Source organism: Taudactylus pleione, unplaced genomic scaffold (assembly GCF_031769625.1).
Source record: "Taudactylus pleione unplaced genomic scaffold, aTauple2 ptg000244l, whole genome shotgun sequence".
NCBI classification, from domain to species: Eukaryota; Metazoa; Chordata; class Amphibia; order Anura; family Myobatrachidae; genus Taudactylus; species Taudactylus pleione.
This window is the reverse complement of record NW_028284646.1, coordinates 13,920,617-13,931,349: the sequence shown is the minus strand read 5'-3', so window position 1 is coordinate 13,931,349 and position 10,733 is coordinate 13,920,617. Positions and strand designations below refer to the sequence as shown.

The window sequence follows — 10,733 nt, the reverse complement described above, 5'->3', positions numbered from 1 at the left end:
TGTTTTACTCTGTAATTTAGAATTAAGCTAAGGTATACCTTTTTCCACCTCTAAATAAATCTCTGCACATTGTATTTCTGTCCCACCTGTAGTGCAACATGGTTTTGTTTATTCGCTCCTAATGCCGGATCAGGCCCCATTCCTCTCCATAAGTGTCATTCCTGCGGAATCATTTTCCAGATACTCAGTGCAGCATAAATGCTCCTTTTGACTACAATGTACAACTTTGAGTCACATCCTAAATTGAGAGTACATTTAAGAGAAAACAATGATGAACATGCGGTCTATTACCAAGCAAAAAATTATTTATTGATTGTTCTATGTAAAATCTATAGAAGCCTATATATGTCAATGCCACATTATTTTTATACAGCTTACTGTATATGCAGCTATAATCTATCACTCCATTCAACCCATTGCTTGGCCCAATTTGTATATTTACACATTTAGAACCATAAGATTGAGGAGAGAAGCATGGCTTCTTCTGGTGGCTGTTACATTATTTCCAACACATGACTAAATAATAGGCAGTTTATGAATCCTGTACCCAGGTTTATATTACAGTCCTCTGGCTCTCAGACAGTAATTGTACTTCATTACTTCTCCATTTCCCTCATCACTCCTCTGGTACATACACTTCTTTATTTTGTGGGTCTTTTCTATGTGCGTCCATCTTCTTTACATTAGGCAGGACAGCTTCTACATAGAATTTTTCCAGCTTTGGTTCTGTCATTTTCCAAAATTCTGGGTCTAATTTCACAGGGATGATTGCAGTCTCTTTGTTTGTGTACACAACAAAGTCTGCGCTGCTCATCCCTGTGGCTGCCAGCTGACATTGTACTTGGGTATAATAAGCATGATTTGGCTTCAGGATATAGGAATCTCCATTCAGTGCCAAGCAAAAATGACGGTCAGCACAGGCCTCCTGAATTGTGTGCTCTTTGTGTTTATATGGACACTTCACCTCTAATAGGCAAAGCTTCTCTCCTGTGTGTTTATCTTTCACTATTCCATCAGGGCTTGCTGCCAGCCAGGTCTTCGTTGGATGTATGAATAAGCCACACTCTTCTACTTGCACCTCTCTCCCTTTATTCTTTGTAGCCATTCTTTCATAAGAATGCACAGCTTTTTTCTCATTTCGGATGCCCCAACTCATAGCAGCTGTTTGAACTCTAGATCCTGTACCCAGAACAGCCTTCAGATAGGATTGAGGAATATCTTTCGTTTTTTGATTTGCAAATCTACTGTGAGAAATTTGATGTGCCAAAGAAGCTGTTATGCGATTCTGGCGCCAGTGGTGCCAGTCTTGATTCTCTCTCTGACCACGGGTCTGTCTTTCAATTTTCTCTATATCTCTTTGAGACAACTCCCTTTGAGTGTCAGGTGCAGACAGTTTTTTCCCTTGGGTAGGAGCTGTGTGGATTTGCTGGGAATCTCCAGCTGCCTTTGAGGCTGTCATGCTTTGCTTACCACTGGCTGCTCTTCTGGCACTACTTGAGGAGACCTCTGAGATTTCTGTGCTTCGTGTCATTGGATGGATGTCTTGTTTTTCCTGTAATTTCAACGGTTCACTGGCACTTGGTGGCTCTTTACATTTCCTTGATTGAGCGGAATTCTCCAATGCTTTGTGTTGATAGGGTCTCCTACCAGTGGTCTGATTGGTAGATTGGCTGTGTATTGCAGGGGTAACCTTTCCAGTGGTTTCTGGCAGTCCCATGTTTTAACTTTTTAATGTAGTAGAAACTGAAAAGAAAAACAAATTACATTTTCAAACTGCAGACACTACAATTCGCTGAGTGTTAGAGAATAAAATGCACACACTTTTAATAATATTGTTGGTTCAGATTAGGACTGGCTAAACCTACCATTGCATGCAGCAATGGCAACATGTTGCATGTCTTACAAGGAGCTTAGTATCCACTGTATATCTTTCATGTGGGCCCCAGGACCCTGGCCTTGCCCTCCACCAACGTCCGCTTTTCAGCCACTATGCATGTGTAGGAGACATGCAGAGTTTTTGCATACCTCCCACCATCAGGGGTGAGAGGTATGCCAAGGGATGTGGCTATGTCTCAGGTGTGTTGTTCGTTTTTATTTTTTATCATGGCCACAATATCTGCGATCCTCCCGAGGGCAGGAGACATTTCCCCATTCCTTCCCCATGGAAGAACAGGGTAAATATGTGGTGGTCGGCCGTGGCTGTGTACACACTGCCAGATGCAGCCGACCAATGATCGGATCAGTCGGACATGTAGGAAGATTTTTTCATGCCTGACTGTCCAATCATTGCTGATCACGGTCATACATATCAGCCTGATCTGCCGATAAGCTGCGGATCGGGATGGTAATTGCATAGTGTATGCATGGCTTTAGCCTAGCTTAAAGGACAGAGCAGCTGATTCCCAGTTCAAAATTAAAAAGTGCAATTAACTGTATCTGGAACAAACTATGGGCCGAATTCAATTAGGTGTGAAAAGTCACGTTTTGCAAAAAAGCGTTTGCCGATGCGATCTATTCGTGCATACCAGTGTATTGCGCTATTCAATTCCCGGCGTTTTCGCATGTGCGAAAACTCCGTATGCAGAAACCGGAGAAAAGTTTTCACCATCTCAGAGGCAGGTGAAAAAATTAGCAAAATCCTTATTTTTGCCTTTATATGGGGACTTGGTTCAGAACACTCTGGACACCCCCTTCATAACTAATTAGGCAAAAAAAAATGTAGGAAAATGGGTTAAAAGTATTGGGACAGGTATATTGGGGGCTGTATGGATGGGACAGGTGTTTTTAGGATTGCAGGTGCCTGCAGCAGGTGTATTTTTAATATTTTTTAAAACTGTACTTTATAGCCACAACAATATACGAACACCCATTTTAATGTACCCCCAATTTAACTACAACTTTTATTTTTTCCAAAATAAATTGCTTTATATCATTTTTCAACACGTATATGCATATTTACATATAACAGCCATTTGACTAAATTTAAGAACCCAAAATACTTTTATTAGGGCTATTAATACACTTCTATATTGATTTCCAGTGTTAGGCTTTTTATGAGGTACAGACTGATTTCCCCAAAATATGCTGTACTTTTCGCTAGTTTCGCCAATCGTGGTTTACGCACTAATGTATGTTTGCGTGTTATGCAATTGAATAGGGCAAAAAGCAGAAGCGCGCACTGAGAAAGTATGCGAAAAGATTGCATCAAACTGGTGAAAGAGGCGAAAGCTTAGCATCGACTAAGGCTTCTCGCCGATCGTGACTTTTCACACCTAATTGAATTCGGCCCTATGTTGCAATGCAAGGGTTGCAAATACATTTATTATTTTGCATACAGGGTAAATACTGGCTGCTATTGTATGTAGCCCACATATACTGGACAGCTTTATTTTCACACCACAATTTAGATAGGAATATGATTGTCATAGTTTCAAATGATATGAAGGCAGTAGGGAAAGCCAGTACAGTATTTAGTACTAAGAAAAGGGGGTTGTATTACAACTTTGTAGGTCACTGGAAAGACCTCACCTTGAGAACTGTGTACCGTATTAGTGGCCCTCTCACCAAAAAGACAGCATAGAAAACAAAAATCAAAGTCAGTTAAAATTATTAATTTAAGAGCTGGACAGTTTTTAAGAAGCAAAGAGAGGGTCATATAATAGAAACAAATACCTAAAACCTATTTTGGGGGACAATTCAATTCTGAGTGATGCTGGTGTCATCAGAACAGCGTGGGAATACTTGCGAGGACGTTCGTTGCGACCACAATATTGCTCATTTTACCCCCCACATAGGGGTGTGCAGGAAAATTAGCATTATTGCCCCATTGTAATTCTTAGTGATATGTATAGCCGTACATAATTTGGAATTGCCCCCTAACAGTCCATGAAGTTACAGTTTTCCCACTTTGAATGGCTGTGAAAATTGGTAAGCCCTTAAGGGGTATATGTATTAATAACTGCGGCAAAGTCAGTATTGTGACCACTTTGGAGGAGTCTCTCATTCTTGAAAGGCTCTTCCTGAGAATGCGCATACGCAGGATCAAAGAGTGTCCGTTTTTGGAGCTGGATGGAGGCAGTGTGAGAGGGATCAGAAGAACCCTCACCTGCGAGAATGCCTCCTTAGGTATAAAGTGGTTTACACTATCTGAGGACCAGAGGGGGGGTCATACCATAGTCCCCATTGATGATAATGGTGTCTACGGTCTGCAGCACTAATAAAGCTGGGTACACACCTGTAAAATCTTAGTGTATACGTGCCTACTCTCCCGGAAGTTGCGGGAGGCTCCAGATTTTTTGGGTACCCCCCCTCCCGGTAGAGTAGGCATTTCTCCCGCATTCTGCCCACTTCCTAGTTACAGTCAGGTGCATAAATATTGGGACATTGACAGAATTTTCATATTTTGGCCTCTAGTCACCACCACAATGGCTTTGAAATGAAACAAACAAGATGTGCTTTAACTGCAGACTTTCAGATTTAATTTGAGGGTAATTACATCCAAATCAGGTGAACGGTGTAGGAATTAAAACTGTTTCTATATGTGCCTCCCACTTTTTAAGGGGCCAAAAGTAATGGGACTATCAACTCAAAAGCTATTTCATGAACAGGTGTGGGCTATTCCCTCGTTATTTCATTATCAATTAAGCAGGTAAAAGGTCTGGAGTTGATTCTAGGTGTGACATTTGCATTTGGAATCAGTTGCTGTCGACTCTCAATATGAGATCCAAAGAGCTGTCACTATCAGTGAAGCAAGCAATCAGGCTGAAAAATCAAAACAAACCCTTCAGAGAGATAGCGAAAACATTAGGTGTGGCCAAATCAACTGTTTGGAACATTCTTAAAAAGAAAGAACGCACCGGAGAGCTCGGCAACACCAAAAGATGCGGAAGACCACGGAAAACAACTGTGGTGGATGATGGAAGAATTGTTTCCCTGGTGAAGAAAAGCCCCTTCACAACAGTTGGCCAAATCAAGAACACTCTCCAGGAGGTAGATGTATATGTGTCAAAGTCAACAATCAAGAGAAGACTTCACAAGAGTGAATATAGAGGATTCACCACAAGATGCAAACCATTGGTGAGCCACAAAAACAGGAAGACCAGATTAGAGTTTGACAAACAACATCTAAATAAGCCATTACAGTTCTGGAACAACATCCTATAGACAAAGATCAGCTTGTACCAGAGGGATGGGAAGAGAAGAGTATGGAGAAGGAAAGGAACTGCTCATGATCCAAAACATACCACCTCATCAGTGAAGCATGGTGGTGGTAGTGTCATGGCGTGGGCATGTATGGCTGCCAATGGAACTGGTTCCCTTGTATTTATTGATGTTGTGACTGCTGACAAAAGCAGCAGAATGAATTCTGAAGTGTTTCAGGCAATATTATATGCTCATATTCAGTCAAATGCTTCAGAACTCATTGGACGGCGCTTCACAGTGCAGATGGACAATGACCCGAAGCATACTGCAAAAGCAACCAGAGAGTTTTTTAAGGCTAAAAAGTGGAATGTTATACAATGGCCAAGTCAATCCCCTGATCTGAATCCGATTGAGCATGCATTTCACTTGATGAAGACAAAACTGAAGGGAAAATGCCCTAAGAACAAGCAGGAACTGAAGACATTTGCAGTAGAGGCCTGGCAGAGCATCACCAGGGATGAAACCCAGCGTCTGGTGATGTCTATGCGTTCCAGACTTCAGGCTGTAATTGCCTGCAAAGGATTTACAACAAAGTATTAAAAAGTGAAAGTTAGATTTAGGATTGTTTAGTTTGTCCCATTACTTTTGGCCCCTTAAAAAGTGGGAGGCACATATAGAAACCGTTGTAATTCCTACAACGTTCACCTGATTTGGATGTAATTACCCTCAAATTAAATCTCAAAGTCTGCAGTTAAAGCACATCTTGTTTGTTTCATTTCAAAGCCATTGTGGTGGTGAATAGAGGTCAAAATATGAAAATTTATGTCAATGTCCCAATATTTATGCACCTGACTGTAAGTGGGCAGAAAGGGGAGAATTTCCACGGCAATCGCCGGTCCCTGTGTAGGGGGCGGGGCTTAATGACGCGATTCTTCAATAATCGCATCTTAGCCCCACTCCCTATTTATATTTGCACCAATTTACTGAAAAAGGGGGTGGGGCTTAATGACACAGTCAGGCCCCGCCACTGTCGCCATCCACCTGCTACTCCCAGGTAGGAGTAAAAGAAAGTAGACAAGTATGTCTTAGTGCCAATCTTGGGACTCCCGACCTGTTCTGCAGATAGTGTGTACACTCCAGGGATTCTGAAATTGCGCATGCACACAGTGTCAGATTCGAGAGCCTCCATAGGTGTTAAAACGGTTTACACCATCTGAGAGTGGCGTAAACCTACGAGGTCAAACTCCAAAAAGCTTTGCTTTTCAGGGTTTGGTGCATAGGGGTCAGGCTGTAGTTCCCATTGATTATGATGGGAACTGCGGTCTGCAGTGCTAATTAGTCTTCTGCAGGAGTTTTCCTGCATTAGGCTGTTAGCGCATAGCAACAATTCATAATATTACACAGACTGCAGTTTCTACAGAATTGTATGGAAGAAAATGCTTTATAAATAGGCCCTTAAGTGTCAATATGTGACAGTAATCCAAAATGTCCTGAAATATGAAATTAAATCAACTTCTTACAGTAGTCCCAACAGTTATTTCTCTCCCACACACAGAGATCTTCAGTGAGGCCTTAATACAAGACTTGAATGTGATAGCAGCACTGCCACTGACAGTAAAAATAGATGGAATAAAAGTCTTCTGACTAGCATAAGTCTGGACTTGTCTGTGAAATTCATGTGTCATACAAATCTCTAGTCAGCCAAGGCCAGATACTGGCTATGTAGGAAGTGAAACCAGCTGCAGTGTTGGTTTGCATTTTGCTTGTAAAATCATTTTCACTCCTTTTAACCTGGGTTATCAATCTATGGATCTGTAGCTATTGTGGGACTATGACTATAAGTCCCAGCATGCCTAGCTAGGAATTGTAATTCCACAACAGCTAGATAGCTATACACCATGTTCATTCTGCAGATTTTTATCCTCCAATGTACACATAGTAGGGGCACTCTTAAATTTTTTAGAAACAACACAGACCAGACTTCTGTACTACTGTATATACTTTACGTATAATATACTTAACTCTTCACTTAGCAGGAAACCCACATAACAGTCCTAACCCACTTCCAGAGCCTCTGTCACTTTACCTGAAATCCGTCTTATGGGTCCTCTCTCTAATCCTGTAGATTTCTGTTCTAGTGATCACTAGCAGCTGAGTTTCGGTTCTCATTTGTGTGTGTGTCCCTCCCTCATCCCCTCCCTGTGTAAAGGAACACTAGTAGAACAATGTGTAACACTAGAGGGCATACTAAGATTAGACACTTAGTGCACAGTGCTTGTAATAGTAAAAATACATTTAACACTTAGGGGCCTATGTATTTATATTTGCAGCAGGGACGCATTTATTATCAGTCCATATTGCAACAGACTTTTTAATTAAAGTATCCATGATATGAACTAAATGGAACTTGCAGGGAAGGAAAGTACAGAAGTGATGTAGTGATGGATTTCACCAAGATGTAGATAGTTTCAGTGACTCTTAACTTCCACCATTCCAATGGCGAAGTGGGCCAGATGGCATATGCGGGCACACCAAGCTTTCTTCCTCGTTCCCATAGTGTGGATGGGGGAAAAGTTCACACTTACCTTCTGCTGGATCACCAGCTGAGCTTCATATAAATCTCTCAAATGTGTTTGAGTTATGTGTGGGCAAATGCAAAGTCAGAAAGATGTCTCATCCAGTATAGTGGTGTTACAAGCTTTTCATTCATCCCTTTCATTTATTTTTTTCCTCCACAATTGCAGGAGGCTATTCTGGGACTTATTTAAGAAATCAGGGGGGGCACAGAGATAGATCTAAGGGCAACTATTCAAAATATCAAGGTGAAAAGATTTTCTCGCAATTTATTTTGCCTGTGGTCAGATGATGCAGATTAGTTGTTGTCACGCCAGAGGGGCTTTTGTTTGGCATATATTTTACCTCCAGTTCCTCTTATCCTTTAAGTACTTCAGAAAATCTGATGGGGATAAGCAGAAGTAATAATCATAGTGTATTAGAAAATGTGAAGGTTAAATGCATTTCAGGACTGTCTTAGGTCCTTAGTCAGATGACTGCATTGTAATTAGATCACTAGGCCAAGTCAAACAGTTCTGAATACAGACACCAAACTTGTGTATACAGAAGTTAGCTCTTATGTACATTTTCCTTGAAGTATGTAAACAGCTTTGTTTCTGTCTGTTCCCAAATATCAGAGTTCAGATATACAGGCGGTGGTTTCTTTATTTGTATGGACCATCAATTCTGCATAGAACTTACCAGCCAAGGCTTCTTTGGGTGGCTGAACACGTCATTGTCTTTCCCCTTTAGCATCTGTTTGTGATTTTCCAAACTCAGCCTTTTGTATCTATGAATGGCCTCCTCTTCCATACGTCTCATCCACTCCTGGCCTATCCACCGTTTCCTTTCTCCTGAATTCAGCATAGCTCGCAGCTGTGATACGGGCATGCGCTCATTGTTCTTCTTTGTGAATAAGCTCATGTACTGAAGAAGCCATTATGTAATTCTTACACTGACCAACCCAAATAGGTTCCCTTTAATGATGTTCAAGGGATTTTTTCAGGACGTGGTCTGTGGTTAACAGAAATAAGGTACTTCCCAATAGATTTATTGTTGGCTCTCCTGGAAACTTTTTTGGGCTCTCTTTTTGAATGTACCAATCATAGCATCATCTTCTCTGCTGACATTCATAGATTGTTTATCCGTGTATTGTAATTTACAATTATCTAAGTGAGCTGACAAACCTGTTTATAATAACTCAGGTAGGTCCTGAGTGACATTGTGGACATTTTCTCAAATTGAGTGAAGTAGATTCTCTTTTTAGAAATAGATTATCAAAACTAGTTTGGATTGGTCGAAACAGTCTGGGCATAGGGTGCAAAGCCATTACGTAGACTCTACATGATTTAAGAAAGGACTGTACTGGCAACGAGTGTTGGGTTTACGCTGAGCAGTAGTGGTAGAATGCCTCTTGGATTGTGAGTCAGGTCTTATCTGGATTATGTTTAGAGCAGAATTGCTAATGAATGATGTGGAGAGCCTCACCTGGGAAGACACAGTAGGTTTGCCATAGTTGGCTAATGCAGATTTCCTTTTAGGTCTTGGATTGTAAAGAAACAGGTTTATCAATTAATATTTTTCATATGTTGTTTTTTCTTTTCCTTTTTCTTTCTTGGTTGCAGGAGCAGAATTACTCTGATGGTATGTAGAAGATTTGATTTTACTTTGTTCAGATAGATTGCTTTGAGGAGTGTCACAACTCAAACTCACCTGAGTCTGAGTGACATATGCTTGTGCAAGGGTTAATCAAAATCAAACCAGCTGGCCTGTCTATAATGATTAAAATCTCCATTCTAATATCTCACACTCGCCTTTAAGTACCATCTCCTGCTACCATTAAGATGAGATTTCCCAAAAACTAAAGTTTAGCTGCACGGTCTTCAGTTAGATCACACTTATCTCTGCTTACTTTAATTGGATCTATTCTTAATAACAATATCTGCCTTAAAATGTATCATTACCAAACTATCCCTAGCTCACGGAAATGCTGAACATCACAACACAGTTTTTTATTAAGTGTTGTTTAATCCTATATATAAAATTCATTGGTCTGTTTGTCTGTCTGGTTATCCATTTGGACATTACTGCACCGATTGGCGTGAAACCAACGTGAGGTGGTCCAGTTTGATCCTGGCCAGGTTTTAGGAGGGGGGATGGGGGCTTAGGGTCCCAGTCAGACCTCCCATTTATGTACGCTGGGCAGAACTTTGACCCGGGGAGCCTGTTCTGAGTCTTCCACTGGATGGATTTGGATGAGAACTTCACAGAGGTTTGTCAATTGGTCTGGGATGCCTAATTAATAACTTAAAGAAAAGGTCCCAGTCGGACCTACCATTGATGTACGCTGTGCAGAACTTTGACACGGTGTGCCTGTTCTAGACCTTCCACTGGATGGATTAGCATGAAATCACACATAATAATACTTAATAACTTGATGATTTAAACCCTGGTAATGCAGAGGTTGAAATTGATCTGGGATGCCATAATGGAGTGGCTGTGATCCTAGTCGGACCTATCGGCGGAGTGTGCCGGACAGATCTTTGGATTTGGATGATTTTACATAATAAAACTTAATAACTTGAAGATTTAAACCCAGGCAACGCTGGGTACTTCAGCTAGTATGACAAAGTAGTCATGGCTCACAATGCTTCAGATAAAAATAGACGCACAGTAATAGAATGCAAACAGTTTAGATTGAAATAAAAATGTGTAAAAATAGAATATGAACTTATATTTTAGATACATAGTCTATGGGGAAGATGTATGAAGCTGTGGAGAGAGAGAAAAAGTGTCAACCAATCAGCTCCTAACTGTCATTTTTCAAAAACAACCTGTAAATAAGCACAGTTATATCCCCAATGATTCATCCTTCCTCTTCCGAACTCATTGGGGAGGTTTGAAAGCTGATCTGATCTCTCTTTCTCTCTCTCTCCTATAAAAATTCCCAATACTTCATAACTTTTGTGTTGAATTTCCCTACGGGTGTATTTCCCCCTCTGCAGGGCTTGCCACGGCGCCCAGGGCACAAGCCCCGC

General features: G+C 41.0%; 1 protein-coding gene across 1 annotated transcript; it reads right to left on the bottom strand.

The window, feature by feature from the left end:
• Positions 1 to 287: 287 nt before the first annotated feature.
• Positions 288 to 7,310, bottom strand: LOC148516697 (uncharacterized). The gene is made up of 2 exons (XM_088479773.1): positions 7,229 to 7,310; positions 288 to 1,743 (listed from the first exon to the last, which is right to left on the bottom strand). Exon 2 carries the CDS (start codon positions 1,715 to 1,717, stop codon positions 617 to 619), a length of 1,101 nt encoding a protein of 366 aa, XP_088335899.1. The 5' UTR covers positions 1,718 to 1,743; positions 7,229 to 7,310; the 3' UTR covers positions 288 to 616.
• Between the last annotated feature and the right edge of the window lie 3,423 nt (positions 7,311 to 10,733).

What these genes read in the sequence shown, in the direction of transcription:
- LOC148516697 (XM_088479773.1), bottom strand. Translation starts at nt 1,717, where the DNA reads ATGGGACTGCCAGAAACCACTGGAAAGGTTACCCCTGCAATACACAGC.